This window comes from Candoia aspera, chromosome 2 (genome assembly GCF_035149785.1).
Source record: "Candoia aspera isolate rCanAsp1 chromosome 2, rCanAsp1.hap2, whole genome shotgun sequence".
In the NCBI taxonomy this organism is placed as follows: Eukaryota; Metazoa; Chordata; class Lepidosauria; order Squamata; family Boidae; genus Candoia; species Candoia aspera.
The window spans coordinates 104656864-104679109 of record NC_086154.1 but is presented as its reverse complement, the minus strand read 5'-3'; the positions used below and the strand labels follow the sequence as shown (position 1 = coordinate 104679109).

The following is a 22246-nucleotide window of genomic DNA, read 5'->3' as shown; positions in this document are numbered from 1 at the left end:
CTTGAGTATATGTCTGCAGATGCTTCCCTGATGAGAGGCCCATCCGGCAAGATCACAAAAGAGCCACTGCAGTTCACAGCAAACTCTAGTGACCATGTGGTGCAAAGCTATGAGTGGTCTGCACCAGCACTAGCATCCAGTGGCACAATCAAGAGGATCCTCTCTCAAGATTGTGAAAGAGCCACATGATGCAAAGAAACCAGTATGAATCATGTGATGCAACTGAGGTGATTCCTTCCATCATCAGCTGAGTGAATCATCCCAAAGATGAAGAAGGTCTGTTGCCACAAGGAACCCATGTGGAGCCTCACAATCAGGCTGATCCACCAAAACCTACAGTGACTGTGGGAGGATAATGAGGAGGTACATTGCACAGAAGATCTAATCATAATCCTTAAAAAGCTTAATTTAAATGTGTGTAAATTTGATATATAAATTTAAAATACAACATGTGCAAATGTCTGTATATTATTTGCACATGTGTCATATAACAAAAAACAGGACCAAAACTGCATATAGGAAACCTATTATGCATATACCATAGCCTGATCTCTATTTAGCAATCAAGGATAAGCAAAACTGCAATAGCAAGGGCCACTGGTATAGCTTCTTTAACTAAAGACCAGTAATAAAGCAAAATAAAATGTAAATACCCAATCCCCAAAGAAATTCCAAGAAACCCCAGATGCAGAAATGGTCAACACATCTGTTACCCAGTCAGTTGAAAACCATCATAGAAGGTTAATAATATAGAGATTGAGCCTTGCAATTGCAAGAGACTACTCTATATATTTCAGAAAAATACTCTGCTGTTGCTGTAAAACTCAGTGTATATACCATCATCATATGTGTACAGATAAAACTGTGCTGAACACGTAAGTTACAAACTTAGACTACTGGAATTTCTATCAAGTGATGATTCTTCAGCAGACATTGTATGTATATATTCAGAATATTTCTTACAGCAGTAAGGATCATTATTTTCTATTCTGGGCTTTTGAAAGATTCTACTGGAAGTATTATAATGTATGATTTGTATATAATTTGCTTCCATGTAGGTTGCTAAACCACCCTGATCAGCCCCTGTGCAACTTCTTTGAGCCAAAAGCTACACTGGATCTTGGAATCTCATGCTGGATCAGCACTGCAAAAATGGTGTTTCTAGGACAAAAGCTAAATCTTATTTCATTTAATTAATACTGAATCTTAAATGAAACAAAATATAATTATTCTATGGTCATGTAATCGTTTTCTTCTTTCGTATTAAAAATTACAATCTGGAAGGGAAAGATAATGGATAAGGTGGATGGACAGGATCTACAATATCACTGGAATACCTCTGGAATAGCTGTGGATTCTCACTGAGGATGAGTTGAGACAGAGGGTTTCACTTACACGTTCAACCCAAATTGGGCCCAACATGATGGCCCATAATGAACTCTTGGAAGCTTCTGCAGGCCATACGCTAATACAAGCAGCCTCAGTCGAATCAGTTCCTTATTTTTATTACAGAATTTCACATCTCTCAAGAATGCAACTGATATCCCTTCTTTCAGAACAAATTATTCCTCTCATGTCAGTTTGTTTCTTAAACATTGATAGAAATGCTTGCAAAATATAGTTCATCCTGGGGGTGTAACATATTCAAGGAAGTCCTGAAGACTGTGTTGCCCTATAGATAATCTGTTCAACAAACATCAAAGTTCTAGAATGTCCTCCCCCCCTTTTCTTTTCTTTTTTTTTTTTGAAATACAGCACCTAGTAATTTCCTTAGAGGAACACAATGAGGAGACTTTTTATGTTGCTGGTTTTGCTTCCTCAAGACTCAGTATGGCTCCTGCCAGATGCTGTTTCTCTGCCACTCAGCAGACTTGAGGAGCTCTGGAAAGTGTTCCAGTGCAATATCCCGTCATCTAGCAGGCAAAAGCGCTTGACCCTTGGCTTCTGCTGATAAGTAAAGTGCTGGGAAAGACAGGCTCTATCACAAAGCCCCCGAAAGGCTGGAAGACAGAGGGTAGGCAGTGGAAGAAAAGAAGATTCCTTCTATGCACTGTAATCTTTGCAGGGCCATGTCTGGCTTTGATCAAGTGTCTTCCTGCTTAGCTAGCAAAGAGATATGTTGGATTTGGAGGGGACACGCCAATAAGGAATAAACCATTCAGGAATACGAAAGTTCTGGTAGTTCTTCAACGTGCATCCACGCTCCTTCAGAGGAATTACTCAAAAGGCAATCCCATGGGATTTTGCTCCATTACAGTGGAAGGTGCCTTCTTCCTCTGGTGTGCTGGGTAGAAAAGTATTGCTGTAGCATTACAGGTGCCTAATAAAATTACCTTTGATGGCCTCTTTCACAGCTGAGTCAACTGGAATGATATTCTTCTCCACCAGCTCTAGAGGTCCTGGTCTAAGAGCAATTTTTTCATTCAGATTGTCTGCAAGACGAGCTCGTTTTAGTTTCATCTGAGTAGTTTGAATGGATTCTTCTGAAGTTGAATCTGTCAAGTAAATGGTGAAAATATCAAGTCTTGTACCAAGTGACTTGTTTTATCTTTTACTGCTTAAAAAGAAGCACAACAAGCACAACAAGCTATGTGTCATGTCAGAACAGTTTATTCAAAGAGGAAATATGCAGGCCCCTTGGCATGGATACAACTGTAACACAAAGCATTTAACCAGAACACAGCTGGGTTTGCACATTGTATTATATCATAAAGTGGTGTGTTTGATTGTGGCTTAGTGTGATATGTCAGTGGGGTCAGTCAATAAATCATGACTTACTTTTGGGAAGGAATTCATGCTTTGAAACTATGGCTAGTGATTGACTTACTGATTGCATCTCATGAGCTACTATGATGCCTGAACAGCGATACCAATCAGAAATATTCACACTATCATAAAGATTTGTTCAACTGCATGGCTAATTTTGCTTTCTTTCTGTCTTGTTCAACAAAGCATGATTAAAATAAATTCTAGCAAGTATGACAAGAGAGCATAGCCAACTAGTTATATGCAGCAAAAATAATTACATTAACTACATTAGGTAGTAGATATTTGACATCACAGAACCTTAGAATGTAAGAGTTGGAAAGGGCTTTGTAGTTTTAGTTCAACCCCAATATAAATTTCTTTCAGGGTTGGTTTAATGTGCAAAAAGTATTATCTGCATATGGTTCCCAACCAACGCTCTTCCCCATTCATGTGAACATTTCCCACAACACTGCCTCTGTCTGGATAGACTAGAGATCATCGATGAGTGACTTCTTTGCATAAATAGACTAGAGTTACTGGACATTATGGAAATTGTATGCGGATAAAGTAACTTTACACGCTCACTGCATTTTTAACTAGGTCTCCAAAACTAAGAGAGAAGTGCTGAACTTCTGAATTAAAACTTTTGTACTAGTGGATGAGAAGTACCATCCATAGATGGAATGGCATATAGTTGGAGGGAGTAATAAGACTCAATTCACTTATTAAATAGATTTTTTTTTTTTTACAACAGAGAGCAACTCAGCCAGTTTTACCTTGAACAATGTGCATATCAAGCAGTTCAGAATGCTCAGGTCTGTTTCGGATCTTGTGCTTTAAATAATCTTCAGTCTGTAGAACGTAAGAGCAGAGATTGTTACTTCACTAGCTTAACTTAAAGGCATTAGGCATCACATCATAGAGAGGATATTCCACATTTTTAGCAGACATTCACTTTATATTTTGCCCTAGACTTAAAACATAAAATGCTTACAACAGCTTGTTATCTGGATCTGCTAGTTAGGATTTGGATCAGTTAAAGGCCTCCATGAATATTTCTTAGAACGCAAATTACTGATAGCGGATACAATAGACTGATGACATTAAACATCAATTTAGAATATGCATTAAATCCAAAATAGTTCAGTTGTACGTGTAACACAGGCTGCAACTCTCTACAACATATACAGATGGACTAAAGCAAATACACTGACTTCATTCAGATGAATTGCTGCTTTTTCTCCGTGTAACCACTGCTGTATTTGTTTGAATCAATGGTAATTAAACTGATGTTATTTTGTGTGTGAAAAAAGGTTCATACAGACCTCCCATCAGCCTCTCTAACTACCTAGGAAATATACTAATGTAAATTTCTCACTCTGCCTCCAGTACTTTCAACAGAGGCTGAGAACGTATTTATGAGTCTATTTCGGCTTTCCGAATGAATCCAGTTTAGGTCTTTTGACTCATATAATCCTTTTTTTCTTCCAGGCAACCAGCCAGTAGAAGCTTTTGAAGAGAGACAGTGAGATATTAACCTATGCCTGAACATACACAGCACTTCAAAGATACTTCAGACTGCTTGAAGTCTCCCAAGCACATTAATTTTTCACAATGGGCTATAGATCCTTCCTTACATTAGCCATGAATTTCTGCAAGATATTCATGTAAAATAGTGTAATATATGCATCGTCCTCTTGGCATCAATTTGAAAAAAAGTGGGTATATTTCTCCAACACTGGTAAAATTGGAGCCAATGATTTGGCTCCCCAGTCTACATAAGATTCAGTCATGTCTTAAATAGACCCTGCTGTTCCATGAACAGAGAAATGACACATATGGTGTGTTATGGTAAGCCAGAAGTACAATTCCTAAGCAATTCAAACCAATGGACATTTCTAGGATCTTACAAAGCTGCTTCTATGCTATTGGCCACCAAACCCAGCATTCTTTATGGTGGTAGGTAGTTTTCCAAGGACTTTCCAACCACTTTGTCATGTTCCACAAGCTAGAAATATTGGGGATTGAACCTACAATCACAAACAAACAAAGAAGGTGCTTTTCCAGTGGGACTATAGTTCTTCTCATACATTTATCTAAAAAGCACTTGTTGGTCTAGATCTCCTGAAAAAGACTGATCCACGCAGACAAAGGCCTCCATGTTACCTTAATATATCTGCAGTGAAAAAGGGAATCTTGTCTGTTTGAACAGAAGAATTGTTTCTATCAGGTATATCACAGGCAGTCTAGAGTGAACATCCTGCTGATATTGTTGGGGATGGGTGGGGGCATTTCTTCTCTTTGAAAGTAGGAGGATCTCCACCAGCTGGGAGTGGAATGACAAATTGAATCACCAGAAAACACAGGAAATTCCTTAATCCATTACACATGAGAAACTTTTTTTCAGAATATGTAAATTAATTGCAATTGGAGAGTGAGCAATCGGGGAGTAAGATTACTAGACTTCTAACTCTGCTGCAGTACTGGTGTTTCTATCATCCAAGCCTATGATCAGCTACTGAAGAAGCCAATCTCTTTTCATAATAAGAATCTGGCTTAACTGATGAGCATGTGTGTAGCAAGAAAAATGTGGGAATATATTGCAATTTTTGATCACTGGCTCTTCCATTTTGGCTCTTCCATTAGCTTTGATTAACAATGCCTAATCAAAATGCAAGGGCTGTTGCCAAAAAACACAGAGCGCCAGTGGTCACCAGCTCAAAGGAACTTTAAACTGTCATAAGAACTGAAGAGTACTGCAGTACATATCAGACAAAAGAACCAAGGTTTCCTTCTGGGATTCCCCCCACCCCACCCCGGCTTGCACAAACAAGTGTAGCCAACTTGAATACACTTTCCAGCTTACAGAGTGCACCTATTCAGTTTCCTATGGCTATGTGCCAATGCCTAAGCTGAACACCCCATAAATGTGTATTGTACTCTGTTCTCTTCATTGTGGGATGTCACTAAGCATTTTTTTTTCAGTCACAGTTCAGCAGAGGGTTTTTCTGAGTCCTGAGTGCTCTAAAAGAGTTGTTATCCACGGCAGCGCCATTACCGTTCACCCGCTCAAATGCCTACCCAGTGTTACCTTGGTTCTCTCCAAGCTCTTCTTTTGCTCATGGAAGGGAGAGGGGCTTTTCAGTGCTGCAAACAGAAACAGACAGAAGCCCAGTCAGTCCAGCATGCATGGGGCATACAGTCAGCTTCATCATCATCATCATCATCATCATCATTGCAACAATACTAACAGCTGCAATCATATGGAAATCACCAGTCTCTATCATAGGTTGGGTTGTGGCATGAAAAATGATGGAGGGTGGAGCCGAGCAAAGAGTCAGATGTCGTCTAAGCAGGAGACCCTCTGGAGGTGGGTATCTTGGGGTGGGGTGGGGGGCTAACCCAAAAGCACAGCTTGTCCAGGATCTGAACATTTTCTGTGAAAAGCTTGAGAGACGCATTGGTAATCTTGCACATTAATCCTGAATTCAGTTATGTTAGGTCATGCCATACACAGTTTGGTGGAGAGTCCAGCATGATCAGTCAGAGAAGATCTAGCTGTGAACTGGATTTATTTTTTATTTATTTATGATCAGTCAGAGAAGATCTAGCTGTGAACTGGATTGCCGGTGAGTTTCTCCCTTTAGCAAAACTTGAACTATGTTTCATCATATGGTGTCAGCACGTAAGGGATCAATAAAAGGAAAAATATGTTCTCCCTCTACCACCCCTTTTTATTTCATCTCTTCTCAGTTTTAGAGGGTTAGCAAAATTATCCATTAAATTTTAATTTTCCCAATTGTGCCTCTTTTCTTTTATGAACCACTTTGGTATACTTCTCGTAGCAGGCAGCTTAAAAACCATCTAAATAAGCTAATGACAAAATATATCAGAAAAAATACCAAATTATAATAATGGGTTTGCACCTTGCATGGCCTCTTGGGACTACCAAGTTTCCCAGAGCCAATGGAAGAAGGCAGATTTGGCCAATGTTCTTATGAAAACGTTTATTTGCCTTACAGCAAGGAACAGCTAACAGAAGGGACAAGGAAATGGTTGTACATGAAGCAAAATCTGCTTCTTCAATCTCCCCAGTATTAAGTAGCCAGTCATCTCCTCTTCTTCGCAGGTCTTTCACATGGAATCCAATTCTGATTATGCTATAATGCAGTGTTTTTCAACCTCGGCAACTTTAAAACGCGTGGACTTCAACTCCCTATGCTGGCTGTGGAATTCTGGGAATTGAAGTCCACACATCTTGAAGCTGCCAAGGTTAAAAAACATTGCTATGGTATGAAACAATTTTAAGACTAGCGTAAGTCACTTGGAATGTTGGAGTAAACAAAAAGGTAGGGTATAAATTCAACAATACGTTTAGAAAATAAATTAAGAACTGGCAGGGGGCACTTCCAGAAAATCAGGTTTTCCATCTCCCATCTCTTCCGATCCCAGAAAAAATATTTTGCTTGCTTCTGGATTTTTTCCCCTGTCTATTCTTGCCTGAAACTCTTCTTGCATGTCCTATAGCCTAGGAAAAGTGAGCAGGGGTGAAATTTAACAGAGTTAACAGGCCACAGGCCAGCTCTAATTATCTGTTTTCTCCCAAGCAGGTTAAAAATAAAAAGTCCCCTTGTCTTTTGCACGGAACCAGCCAGTGTGTTCTTGGGCTTTTTTTTTTTTAATAGTTTATCTTTTTCCTTTTTAAAAAAAAATTGCAGAGAGAGCTGTGGGACAATTTAAGTCCCACTTCAGCAGGGGGACAGGCCAGCATTCTTGCCTTTTTTTTTCTTGGTGCTTGTTTGTGCTGAGAAAGGAACTATATTAAAATGGAAGTTCACAGAAACAATGGAGATAGAGAACCGACTTGTGCAACTTCAAATCCCTGAATATAAGGTTTAATCAGCAGGGAGCTCATTTTATGCCAAAACTGAGACTCCTCTTTAATCTAGTAATCTCATTTGAGATAAAGAAAATGAGAAGGAAAAAAGAGAGAGATTAAGATAGAAACATTTCCCCATTTTCAATTTTTTTTTCATTTCGTTTCAAAATGAGAAAATAGGAGGCAGAAATCTTCTTTTGCAGAATCTTAAACTTCGAAAACTGTACTGGCTAGAAGCTAAATGGATCAGGATCAATATGGCCCAATCTGTCTCTTTCTAGCATTGGTGAGTTTTTCACAAGGAAATCTTCCTTCCTCATAAGCTTCTTTTGGAACTGTTTTCCATCAAGAGGGAGGCTGCCCCTGTATTTTAAGAGGCTTAGTGAGGGTGCCTTGGCACATAAGTCCTGACTGACTTCAATCTCATTCTTGGGACCATTTCTAAGCCTTGCAATTTATTTCTGTTTATTATAGGTTAAAGACAAGGGTTAAAGAGCAAAGCTTCTCACTGTCCAAAGCTATACAAAAGCTCCTAGAAGTTTACCTCATTGTTGAAGTGTGGCCTAGTTATTTATGCAATGAAAATTGTCCAGGATCCAAAAAGAAAGTTTACAGACAAAATTCAGGTCTCTGTTTTAGTAAGTGTCAAATTATTGTTTGCTTTCTTTGTACAACTTGTGATAAGGATTTAAGATGTGGAACTGGAAAATCAAAGGTGATTTTTTTTATTTCACAAGTATGTTTTTTTTTTACTTTTTTCCACTGGAAAAAAATTAAGACAGTAAAAACTGCTTTTAATTAATGTTTTATCTAATCTTCACATGCCAGTTGTTGCCTCTCTGCTCCAAATAAATTTGTTGTCAGAGATGTGAGTCATTCTGCACTGATGTAATTGGACAAGCTAATTTATTATCTCCTGCATTTAAGTGGATGCAGGAGATATATGCATCCAACGTACACTCAAAATGCAAACAGCAACTCTACAAAAACTAAATGTCCAAAGAGGATATACAAATTAGAAAAAGGGTAAAGTAAAAAAGTTATAGAACCCCTTCTAATGCAACAGTTAGCAACAGAAAAAATATAGTGAGTAAAAGCAGAATAAGTTATAAACACGATTATTACCAACTTCACTGATCTAAAACCTCCTTCCTGCTTTTAGAGATGCTCTAGAAGGAGATATGCCTGTCCAGAGGTACAATGTGCAGCTAATGGGGTGATGAAAATTATTTGAAGAATAGAATTTAGGCAAATAGATTTTTAAAAAATCTACCCTACCCAATGAATCAAATAATACCACTAATCTAATCATTGTCTCTAGTTATGAGTTTTGCCAATGTAATGTGCTGCTAGGAATACAGAGAGAAAAGTCACAAAGGAAAACAAAATATTTATATAAAGTAAATACTGACAGGAAATGAGGAAGAGGACTGAATAATACAGCTGATCATTATAGCCTGCTCTTCTTCTATGTGGGCTTTCCAGTGATCTCCTATCCAGGTTCACACCACTTAGCATCCATCTTATTGCCACAGCAGCTATTCCCAAGCCTCACAGCGGAGTATTCCTGCCTACTCTATAGAAATCACCACTGAATGAATAAGGGAATAATCAGACTGAAAGGTAATTGACATCCCTTGCCGTAACACATGACCACAATTTAAAATGGACTAAAGGCTATTTCAGATTTTTCCTCATCCAAAAATATTTTTGGGGAAAAAATATAAATATAAACTGGTCAGAGACATATTACATAAATCCATTTATCTTGTACATGGCTAGCTAAATCTAACAAAACACAGGTCTTATTTCATGGCTGCTCTATCTGCTTTTGTAAAACCTAGGGAAATAAATCTACTGCTCTTCAGAGGTAGTGAAGGATATTGTCAACCTCTGTCCTCTAGAAGGAGATACATTTTGGATTATGAAGGACAGTCTTGCTTCCAGCTCCCCCGTCACTTTCTTCCTCCTTCTCTTTGTGAACCAAAATGTCTTTGGGGAGGTAAACTAGCAACTTTTATGGGGTGTCAGAGCACCCTCTGACAGTTGGCAAACACCGATGACACCTTATTTTTGTAGAACACGCCAGTTTGGTCTGATAGTGGGCTAGGAATAAAACTGTCAAGAACTTTGGGCAACCCATTACATAAACAGTCCGTGTGGATCCACTCAGCAGTGATTACATGCTGTACCTATACTACAGACCCTGAAATGCCCTATGAAAATGCCAAGCTGCTGCATGCGCCATTTGCAGGGAAGTGACAGACAATCCATGCCAAACACGTAGAACGGTTTGCAGGTTGTGACTGAAGAGGAAAGCAATAGCACAGCTACCAACCACATGCTGAACCCAAAGGCTTATGCAGTAATTGTGTGTGTGGCTAAGAGGTAGGGTGATCCAGCAGATAGAGCTTTGGGCTGGGAGACCTGGATTTTTCAGATCCTAGTTTGACCATGGACTCACTGGGTGGCCTTGGGAAAGGTGTTATCTCTCTCAGTCTCAGTTTCCCCATCTGCAAAAAATTGGAATAATAATGACCTAGTGACCTACCTTAGAGGGGTTCTTTGCAAACCTGGCAACAAACTGATAACAATCTAGTCTACTGTACATATAACTCCCCAATGCTCCCTGGGCTCATTAGAATTCTAGATTTATGTGTGAGAGTACAAGTTAAAGTTTTATACCTTATTTTGACTATCACTGCAGTAACAAGCTCTTGGCGATGAAGGAAAAAAAAACCCAAACACTCTTTACAAGGAAACTCCTCCTCCTTGCTTATCATCATAGCAGAAAGTAGGAGTACAACCCGCTCAGGATGAGGATTATGGAAGAAGATCTTTCTGTACAGTACTCCCTTTTGCTCCCTTCCCTGTGAAAGAGTTGATTCCTGCAACGATAGTGCATGGCACTAGACTGGAGATGCTAAAGCAGTGCACCTGTAGAGGCCGTATCCTGCTCTGAATCAGTAATAATCCTAATGAAACGCTCCAGGGACTGGGGGCAGACCTCAGCCAAGGCTGCCCAGATACCGTAAAGGTAGGGAGGAGAAAATAAAGTACTTACGTGGCATGATTCCTTGGCTGGCAAGCTGCTCTCGGCTTCTTCGCTGCTGCAGCCGCAACTGTAAAACTGGGAGAGAGTGCATCTTTCAGAAGTGAATTCTAACTTCTGCCCAAATAACTACAAACCTTTTATTCGTTCAGATTTTTCCCCACCATGACTGCAAAGGGAAGGTTCAGTGCTTTATCACATGCAAGAAGGAATCACCCTAATTCCAACAGCTTTGCTGTATTACTGAAATGCGGTTATTTTATTCTCTAAAACTAAGCCAATTAACCTGGGGTTTGGTCAAATGATCCTTTCTCCACCTTCTCTCCCTTTAGCCCACAGATGCAAAGGTTAACAATTTTATACCACTGCAGCAAGACTGGAGCTATAGCAAATTTGGCTAGGCTGAAGAAAGTATTGAGCTATAGTTATTATACTGTTTAATAAAGTTTAATGCTTCTATTTTGATTGGTATAGCTCCCTTACATGTTACTTAGGGATGAAAGAACAAAATATGTTCAGGAGTTTACAAGAAAAGAAGACAGCTGCAAAATTAAATTATTTCACATATGGAATATGTGGTCCAAACAGATACTTACTGTTCTATGATCTACAACAAGAAACAGAAGATACAGAAAAGGAATGGGATAACTTTGATCTGTATAGATAAGAACATGAAGAAAGAAGAGATCACGAACAGTATTTTTTCTCTGACAGAACATGAGTGGGATTTACTAGACTGAAATTCTAACTAGATCAAATTAAACTAAGAGATAACATAATGTGTTTTACATGTATCTTTTCAGAAGTCAGTAAGTCTTATTCCCAGGTAAGCGAGATTGCAGCCTTAAGCTACTGAATCATGCTATGCAAAGTCATCATCTTCTTCCTCTTCCTCTTGTTTTTTTTTTAGGCCCTTTGAACTTAAAGAGTGGATGTAGCTCAAAATGAGAGGCAGTCCAGGAAGCTATGGCCAATCTTACGCAGGAGGTCTGTCTGTGACTATAAATAATTGAACCTAATCTTGAAACTTCTGACATTTATGAAGCCCAGCCTGTTCTCCCTTTCACTGGCTCACTCACTATGAGTAAAGTCCACTTACAGGGGCAGCAAAGGCCTTTCTTTCTTCCACTTCCACTCACCATGGCTAACATGTGCATTTGGCATAATATAAGCTTGTCCTGAAGGACAAAAGCTGAACACTGTCACCTTAGCTTGCATGGTTTTCCTGAAATCTATTTGCATCTTTAACAGCTACCATGGCTGTAAATCCAAGTTACCAGCTCTGTTTCCAAATTGAAAATCAAGTTCAGTGGCAATTTGGACTGCTGAAGTTTTAAAAATTAGGGGAAATGGCTGCAGACCTGAGAAAATGTTTAGTAAAGAAATCGTATTTTGCCTGCAACAGGGAGATGTGATGCACTCAGCCATTTGCCAAAGAAGTAGATAAAAATCAATTTACATATTACAAATATTGTGTGGAAACCATTCAAAATTGCTCAACATGCTTATAGGCCTGTACTGACTTGCAATCCAAAACATAGTTACTAGGGAGTAAAAGCCTGACAAAGGACAGTAGGACTGAACATCCACAAAAGTGCAACATGAGAGGAACAGTCCAGCAAGACTAGGAAAGGATGAATCTGTCAATTGCACTTGCTCCCACCTGAACCCTTTTAAACATCTTACATTTTTTCCATCCTGTTGATGAAGACATCAGCCATTTCTAGAAAGTCCTTATCCAAAAACAAACATAATAAAATCTCACCTATTTGCATTGGCCAAATACAATTCAATCATGTAAAAGTGAAACATTCAAAGCCTCTGCCTGAATGGAAGAATTTGCCACTTCACTTTCTTCTACATTAGAATTTTTTCAGATCAAGTTCTTTCTTTCCTGTATATCAAGAAATCTGAGATTATTGATAAGATGTTATAACAGAAAAATTATTATACGCAAATGATTAACTACAGCTGCCACGGTGAATCATTTTGATTCACCTCATGTATTAGTTTCAGCATAAACCCAGCTGAAGATGACAAATATTTTATTAAGGTCTCCCTATAAAAATTTTTGAAAGAATTTTCTTCTCCTTTTCCAAGTAATATCTATTCACTGATGTTGATTTTTCATTTTGCAAAATCGACTTTTTTTTCTTAACCCTTAAGAAAACAAATGCTATGTCAACAAGTTGACAAAGCTCTATTAAGAATCTTTGCTGTAGTTACATACGGTGCCTCCTAAAAGACTTACAGCAAATCAAAAGCCATTATCCAAATGTTGAAGAAATTCATTAATGCTACAGGGAGGAGAAAGCATTTCAATTTTTAAATCAGTGCAGAACTGTTAGAGGCATGGAGCTCTGCCTTCTTCATAGGGACCAGTTCTTATTTCGATGGAACTGAAAAAAAATCTTGCAGTTTCCACAAATAATCTCCAAGAAATGAGCCCTGGAGACAAATGGCTTCCTTGGGGCACCAGCACCCTCTTGAAAAGCTCTCGTGATTTGTTTATGCCTGCTCAGGCTTAGCACTGCAGAGGGATTAAAACATCCGTTTGCCTGCTGCTTTAATCAGGAGTAGACAAGGAACTTGCCCACTTAAGAGATGTCACTTCAGCAAGAGAACATGGGAGAAAAGAGATAGAGAACTGGGAGCTGCCACAGACCTGGGCATTTGGAAAGAGTGGCCTGTTTCATATGGTCTGAGGAACCAGATGCAAAGCTTTGACACCATGAAAACTTAACTGTACATATGCCAAAATACTTCCCTTTCACTGCAAAGCTCCAATCCTGGAAGAAAATATTAGATGAGTTGCTGCAGTCCCTTACTTCAACTACACTCTTCAATTCAAATGGTATGAATGCTTGATCTGCACCTTCAGCACATGTGCATGGGAGGGGGAGAGTCACTTCCAGGAATTTTGAGGAATTTTCTTCCCCATAGGAGACCAGAAGATTAAAACCACCAAGGTTCAGAATGTCTAAATCAAGTTCTTCTCTTTTTAAAAGAAAGAGTTGCTATATAGCCATAGACAATTACTGATTTTCATGGCAGAATATTAATTCTTTCCTAGTTGGGCATTTACTACTAGTAATTATTTATTTATTCAGTTGTGCTTGTGATGATGGTGGGAATTTTTTTTTGAAAGTTTTCTTTATTCTTTACATTTGAACTACAGCATAAACAATGACTAGGATGTTTCAACTAATTATTAGCTTACGGAATATGTAAATACTTATATACTACGAAAATCAACACCAAAATGTTTATTCACAAGTCTGAATTGACGCCACTTTGGTCTTGTGTGTATCATAACAATACAACTGATATTATGAATATTTTTTTTAATAAAAGTATCTGCAATTGTGAGATAGAATTTACAGTGGATTACTCTTGTGCAACAATTTTGAATTATTATTTCTATTTATTTACAATCCATTTGCTATTCTACTACTGAATAAATCTGCTGAGAAGCTGTGTGATAATTTAGATTTAGTTTTAGAGATACACTGTTTTCTAGTGATGGTTTGAACGAAGGCTGAGCTTACTTGACATCATCATCATCATCATCGATTTGTTACAAAACCAGGAGATGAAACATGCAGTTTTCATGGCTTCACAAATGAAAAACTATTTAGCTAAAACAATGAACAAGATGGGCCATCAGTCTATTTTATGTTTACAATACGTAAGCTCTCCATGGAAGTTAACATAACCCTACAAATACACAGATGGAGACAGCTTGCCAAAAAGCCTGCGTAGCCTAAGACATTCTTCTGCCTTAGTAAGGGAGAACATGGCATTCCCTCCCTTAAGCACATTCAAAAATTGGTCCTCCCTGCACTTGAGGGCAGCAGACCAGCCCGGGAGGCAGAGTCTAACTCACAAAACACACACACTTCTGATTCCCACCCCCAGACAATTGTTCCATACTCCCCAGTGTATATTAATCAAGATAGCAGCCCCACTATGACCAACAGTAGCGCCGTTGGGGAGGGGGTATAAGCTCATTCACAGGTGACATTTATTCTAGTGCAACAAAACTGCATAAAAGGCATTTAATTATTCAGAGTTCAATACAAGGCATGGATTAATCTCATTTGCCCGATGAATTTCACCCATCTGAGATCTTCCAGTACTGGATGTCAGGGAAGTAGAAATCACTTTCAGAAATTAGCAAGTAACAGTCCTTTCTGCATGTGTGATACAGGGCCAGAAATTATACTAAGCTTGAGAACTTTCTGGTGCTTTGCAGGCTACTTATCTATAATACAAACTAGTTCAATGCAAATTTATTCTGCATTCCCCCACCCCTACCCCATTTTCATTCAGTATGTTGAGTTCCAGAGTTCTTGAACTTCCCTTCTTCATGAGACGTGGGGAGGGGGGAGCCTGAGGGTGTCCAGTCTTTCATTTCCAGTGGTTTTCAGCTTCTCTGGCTTCCCACACCTTAGTTTAATCCCAAGAAAAGCCATCATGGAGAAATTCCTCACAGAGGATCTTCTCAAATCGGAAACAGGCAGCAAGAGTGACCACAGAACAAGGGAAAGATGGGTAACCCAGAACAAAACAACGCCCACCGAGAGCAACCTCTGTCATCACCTCATAACAAAAGCAAGCTCATTAACCTCATAAAAGGAATTCTAAAGCCAGAGGTGGAAAAACTGAAGCTACCTATGCAGAGAAAAAAAACTGCCTGGGAACTGGAAGACCAATTTTGGCACAGTATTATTATAACCACCCCACCCCACCATATGTTCATTAGTGAAAGAACTGATACGCCCTGGGTCTCTCAGAATGAAACTTCTAGCACATCAGGGATTTACTAAATGATGGTATCATCAAAATGGTAAGTCATTATAATTCTTTAGGTGTTTTCTAAACTGATCAGGTGGTCATTAATAGTTAGACTTGGTGGTAAGTCTGGGTAAAATATGTAAAGAGAATCTATCAAAAATATTTATGAAATCCAGTGTTCCTTTCTTTTCATTATGTCTGTTTTAATTGTTTCCCCATAATGCAGAAGCACCTTTCACACCACTGTTCAAGCAGTGAGACTACATACACCTGCTCAATCTCTGCATTAATAAACAGTTTCAGGTGTTTACAAGTTTGCTCTCCTTTGCCTTACCCTTTAGATCAATCCCAACCGTGCCACAGATTATAACAAACACAGGCAGGATAAATCTGAGATTTAAACCAGGATAAACCTCAGCTTACCACAAGGATTCTAACCAATGGTTTTGTAATAAAGGTACGGTAATAGTCGCAGTGAAAAATATAATTAATCAAATTAAATGTGTAAGTGTAAATAAAACCTACAGTGTTGATTTCAAGGTACAGCCACAAGTCTGGGAACTTTTAGGTGATAATCAAAAGAATATTTGCTTTAGATCTTGCCCATTTTTTCATCCGAAGCTTTTAGACTTTTCCTTACCACATTAGGTGGATCTTTAAAAAATGGATCTTTTATCTAACACTTTGCCAAAGTCTGCACTATTATAATGTAAATCCAGTATATCTAGTTCTTTCAGCACTCTCTCATCCTGATTAGCACCTGAACTTCCAGACAAAGCAAAGATTCCAGCTTCATACCTATTGACATGAAAATAGCTAGAAGATAGCTCCCCATTCATAGGAGAGCATAAAATACATTCAGACAGCACTGAATCCAAATAAAGCAGAGACAGAATAAATAGTCTGAATGAATCGAGGTTTCAGTATCATACTGTGTGCCACACCAAGCTATCTCGGTACTCAAAACACACTCAATTCAATTCAATGCTCAGTTCGAAACACACATGTTCCTTTCCTACACTGACAACCAGCCAATTTTCAGTACAATTTTTAAGGCTGAACTCACAGGCCTAGAATATCGTAACTCCCCAAGTAATCAATCACCAGTCACCAACCTGAACCCTCAGTGATGGCTAGCAGATCAGAGATGGACTCTTAAGTAGTCTCCCAAGTTGCATCGTCTAGTTACAGCACTCCGATAATATCTGGACATGTATTTTTGGGAGCAACAACTCTCTGGAATGATTCCCTCCACCTCCAGGAAAAGTTAAACAGTTAGGGGGAGGGTTCTTGGGCCAACCACTTAATGTTTGTCCATTTGATTTAATGCAATTCCATTGATACTTGGAACCTGGCAGCCAGGCCAAAAGAATCATTGTTTTTTGTGAAATTTGTCAGGATGACCTCAGGTTTTGTATTTGGCAAAATAGACAAAATAACATACACCGTAGTTTCTTAACTTCAAGGAAATGGGAGGAGAGAAAATCTCCATGCTTGCAAGATTGCTGAACCCATTTTAGATTTATACCCCACTCAGAGCAGTGGTTGGTCTGTCCTAAGTGGCATTTGAAGTAGTTCTCACTGTAAGCAAAATTTTCCTTGGCATGAGGTTGGCAGAACTCCACCTTAAAATTATTGCCTGTTTTATTTATTTGTAATGAGATTTTTGGCCTTGTAATGCTCATTAAAACCATGCTAACATTATCAAAGTAAGATACAGTTAAAATTAAATTTATTATGAATGCAGCACTAGAAAAAACCAAACAGCTAAACAAAACAAATCTCAACAAGCTTGTCAAAATATGATTTCTTACTGTCGGCTTAGCAATTTCAAGGCAGGTGAATCTGTCATGGGAGAACATTCTGTAATAAGGTGTCACCCCAGAGGAAGTCCTACAATTAGGAGAGAATAGTTTCCCCTGAGCATGGGGTGGCATCTAAGTCAGCATTTCTACATTTGACTCTAAAACAAGGAAGAAGCTATGAACAAAATTATTCCTTAGATATGCCTTCCTATTATTTAGGATTTTAGAAGGAAAGGTCAGCCCCTTGAACTTGGCCTGGAAGCAGCCTGGTAACCAGGGAAGGTCACCTAGAATGGATGACCAAATTCAAACTGCTGCATTCTGCTCTGGGAAAGTTTCTTTACTACTAGGGGAATCCAACATATAACATTACAATTACAGGGGTTGACCTGAAAGGCATGCAAGACTATGGCAAGGACCCCAATCTTCAGACTATCCCATAAATAATCACCCCAAAGCATTTTCAGTACATGTTCAAATACGTTACCAGTGTGGGGATTGCATAAGTAGACAAAATGACCATTGCCACAAAGTTATTGGTAGAAAAAGTCCAAGAAATTAACTATCTTGATATAAACTACATTTTATACAATGGTAACAAGAGAGTGTCATGGAAATACCATTTTTCTTTTGCTATGTGAATACTTTTTAAAAAACCAAGTGTACAATTAGTTGAATACAGGCAACTTATCCTTAGACAGAGGATTACACCTCATGTGTCAAATAATAGCCACATGTCCCTTCTTCTGACCTCCCACATATGTACAAGGAGAATGCCATTTTCAGCACCATTTCATTCCTTTAAATAAATAAAGAATGCATAAATAGTTTGACAGTCTCCAAGAGACATCACAGGGAATTATAAAAATCAAAGATTGGCACAGAAATTGAAAGGAGACACTTAAGGAGACACTTATTAATTCTGTAACTGTTATTTTAATTAGTCATCATAAGAATCCAATATGTCCCCAAAATGCACTCTAAAAGTGAAAAGGCAATAACAAATTTGAATTAAATTTTATAAGACAGCAAGATACATTGCTGTTTTATAAAATTTGCTTTGTTACAAAATCTTCTGCCACTTGTCCATCACAAGAAAATGCTGCACAGTCCAGCAAGCTGTTGGCACTATGAATGAAACTCAAAAGTATTAATTAGCGGTAACAGTGCAGTGACAGTGGTAAGAAAGCAGGAATTTGTATATGCTTAGGTATAAGAACAATGTGGTAAGTAATGAGTATGATAACACTGTTTTTATTATCGCCTAAAGTTTTCAGGGAGGTATAAAAATTAAAAACAAACTGCAAAGTTGGAACATACCGTTCAACAATTCTATCTAGATGGAAAACTATCTAATGTTCGTTGGAATCAACCAGATACAGGTTAGGTGTTTTTTTCTCAAAATAGTAAGCATCTACGTGCCTACTACAATAAGTTAAGGATTTGTAAGTTTCACTGATTACAGCAGGACTGCCAAGAATATGCTTAAGTATTTCTAAGCACTGAACTTTGAATTAATTTTGTTCATCTCATGTACGTCACATTAGCCTTGTACCACTGAGATGGTAGCACAATGTCTGATCTGCACTCTCCTACAGTTGTATGTTCTCTGCCTAGAAATTAGGTATCAGGAAAGGAGGCTGTGGCTGAAATTTCTAAATGTAGAGATCTGATTTTTTATTAACTCCCTTCCTCAAGTAGCCTTGACACAGCTCTTCTACCTCAGGGAGAACTGGGCCATTGAAACAGTTGCCATTTTGTCTGATTGTTGATCTGCTTCACGCTGTTGTAATGACAAAGCTGTTCCCTATGAGCAGCTTGGGGTTTTAAGAAATGAAATACTTCTTAGCAAGCATCTATCCTTATATCGGTCAGTTCTTTTGTCTATGCTGATATGCAGTCATTCTATAACAATATCAGGCACAAAGGATGCAAATGATTGTTAACTAATTTCTCTGGTCATCTGGTTCAATAGCTCACTTAATGAAAAAAGTAAAATAACCCATTATTCAGCTAGGTCTCTTCACTACTATTCCTATGGCAGGGACTGGATGCAACAAGCGAGCTACAATCTGTAAGTAGCACCTTTCCTTCATTTTAGAGAGGATGACTTGAAGCACAAGACTCAACAAGAGGGACTGTTCACACCATAGCCAAGATCCTATTCTTAAGCACTGTGATCCAGCTAAGGGTTGGATCTCAGCTTTATACAAATGAAAGGATATGTCAGAGACTCATTTTGTTCCACCCAATATGCTGAACGACAGAACACTAAACGCATCTACTTGGTGCCCCAGCAGCATCATGTTTAAGTGGCATTAATTTTCTAAAATACTAACTCGTGAGAGAAATGATTGTAGTTGTCCATAGAAAAGGTTCTCCATGAAACGAGACGGGCACAGTCACCCCAGCACTGTTGATGTCATTGCCCTAAAACAAGTACATGATAATTAAATTTTTGGAAAGAGAATCTTGATTGGAAGTGTGCCCCATAAACTGACTCCATTAGAAAAACTAAAAGGAACAAAATGTATGGGTCTCAAAGAGTCATAAAGTTTACTTTTAGCCTGGAATCATTTGAAAACTATGTTCTGTGATCCTACCATCACCTCTGTAATCTCCATACCCCCAACACCCCCACCTTTAAAAATAACACAAAAATGACTCTTAAAAGCAATAGTGGCTCATTATAGAAGAACGCAGCGGCTCAAAGAACTGTCAGCATCTCTCCTGCCTGCTTCAGGAAGATGGCAGTGTTGCTCTGGGATTCTTGGGTTGCAGATCAAGCCTTCTTTTCAGTGAATGGCTCTGTACTATTAGCATTAGAGAGTGTACTAATGGATTTTGAGGAATGAGTTATTCTCATGAAATGTAAGATTACATTGATAGAGAAACCACAGCAAAGCACTGGTCCCAAATCATGGAGAACCGAGCCAGGCAAAGCATCTTACATTTGTACACACATCTCTGGAGTTTTTAAGTAGCTGCCAATTTTCTAAGCAAACACTGCAACTGACCACCCAGCTATCTCACACGTCCTGATAGTACCCGAGTGCATTAGCATCAGGATCTTCTGATCTTCTTGTTATCTCTGATGTAGCAGAGATCAAACCCAGCTGCCACCATCTCCCTTTCCCATATTGAGTGGGTGACATTCTGGAATGAGTTGCACCATCTAAATGCAGAATGTGATTGTGCTGTACATTCATTGGACACACATAGAGACATCCTTGGGTGGCAAGAACAGAATGCTTTCAAAAGTGGCAACAGTTTTCATCAAAGCCAATAAAAACAAAATAGCAAGACAAGGGTGCACAGAAGAATCCTCCTTTCTCCTGTGCACTATGATACTGCACTCACTCAAAATTACCGTGATGCTACTTACAGATGCTACTAGTCAGTCAAATGGCTGTCTCGTTCTTGTTCACCATCACTCACCTTTGTTCCTGCTGCAGGTCCTCAAAGAAGAAGCCCTGAATGGGGCTTCAACCCTCTGTGGAGATCTGGTACATGTTTTTTGTAGCAAAGCTTCAGAAAATGGCAATCAGTCGCTTGGCTCTAGCTTTATTTCTCTGGTGATGTCATTTTAAATATTTTGCATGTTCCATTTGTTATTTGTACTTCTGAAAAAAATGATGCCTTTCTGCAATTCATGTTTGTCCAATTAGTCACAACTCTAAAGGAAGAAAGCTGGCTGCCTAGATGTTGGAATAAAGCATTAAGGCCGGCACACACAGGACAGCACCTGACTTGAGCGGATGGGAGGAGATACTCCTGTTGTAACAACAACCCTTATGGACTTCTGATCCAATTCCCTTTCTCTCTCTCTTGCATGCACACACATACACAAACATATATAACTTCTCCTAGATTAGGAGAGCTCAGAATTATAGAGGAATTCCTTTTTTTTAATAAACTAGACATTGACATAAATTGTAAGCAGTGAAAGAACAGAAAGAGAGGAAGCAGATAGAAAGGAAAATGCATTTCTTCATCTGCTGAGCAGCCTCTGTGATAGCAAGCCCATGACAGCTTTACAACTCCTTGGTTATTTTACTTGCATGCTGTTTAATGAGAAACAGCCTCCAGCTGAGGTTTACAGCAAAGGAAAGTTTTAGGAGAAATTCTTGCTGTGTTAGCCCTACCTGATCTGAATTTGCTCCGAATCAGCATTGAATGCTCAGACCCCAGCAGTGTCATGGTGAAGCCTTGTGAAAATTCCCAGGGTCAGAAAGCCCCTCGGTTCAAACCATTAACCGGCACCAAGAAGAGAAGCTGACCACAACCAAAGGATCACAAATCATCTAGCCCTCCTTGGAGTCTAGGTGACTGCAGAAACAGCAGAAGAGTAACTTAAGGAAAGTTTGGTCTCATCCAGCACTAACCCGCCACAAAAACCTACTGCATGCCTTTGCACTGTGTTGGGCTAGTTAACTTCAACAAGCAGACCCCTCCTTTCTATCCACCCCCTCCCCTCCTTTCTCAAAGTTTACTATCAGCAACATCACCGGGTGTCCTGACTGATGTCATAGTCTAGCAGGGAGCAGACTATCCCTAAAGGGTCTTTAGGAAAGACAGAAGTTTGATATCTGATCCGCTATTACTACCAACAGGAACTTGGCCAATCAAGACGCTCCCTCCCTCTGACTGCAGGGGTTCAAAGCAGCTCTGAAATATCAACAAGACTCCTGCTTAACTCTTTCCATGATGCTGAGCTGTTGCAACCAAGAATTCAAGAAAGAGGACTGGTGCAGGGACGTGGCTCTTACCGTGGACTTTAATAACTCACATTCCAAGGACTTCAGTGGAGATTTCTAATTGGCAGTGGGGCTCTGTGCTGGGGTCGCTTTTCTTTTCTATGTCTGTTATTCTAGTACTATAGATAAATAAGGTATTAATAAACTCACTGATGTCACAGAAATAATGATCAAAAACTCACCAAAGCCAGATATCACGTGTAGACAT

The 22246-nt window shown here is 39.0% G+C and overlaps 1 protein-coding gene across 2 annotated transcripts in view; it reads right to left on the bottom strand.

The window, feature by feature from the left end:
- The window catches only part of MYOCD (myocardin), a 38847-nt gene extending 17165 nt beyond the window's left edge, over nucleotides 1–21682 (bottom strand). Inside the window, exons 1-5 of one of the 2 annotated variants that reach the window (XM_063292694.1) lie at nucleotides 21427–21682; nucleotides 10692–10757; nucleotides 5840–5895; nucleotides 3525–3600; nucleotides 2334–2495 (exon numbers count right to left, since the gene is read on the bottom strand). In XM_063292694.1, coding sequence (XP_063148764.1) covers nucleotides 2334–2495; nucleotides 3525–3600; nucleotides 5840–5895; nucleotides 10692–10757; nucleotides 21427–21481 — 415 coding nt within the window. In that variant the 5' untranslated portion in view covers nucleotides 21482–21682. Of the gene's footprint in view, nucleotides 1–2333; nucleotides 2496–3524; nucleotides 3601–5839; nucleotides 5896–10091; nucleotides 10141–10691; nucleotides 10758–21426 lie in introns of those variants that run through there. The other variant, XM_063292695.1, reaches the window with a different exon arrangement.
- Nucleotides 21683–22246: the final 564 nt, after the last annotated feature.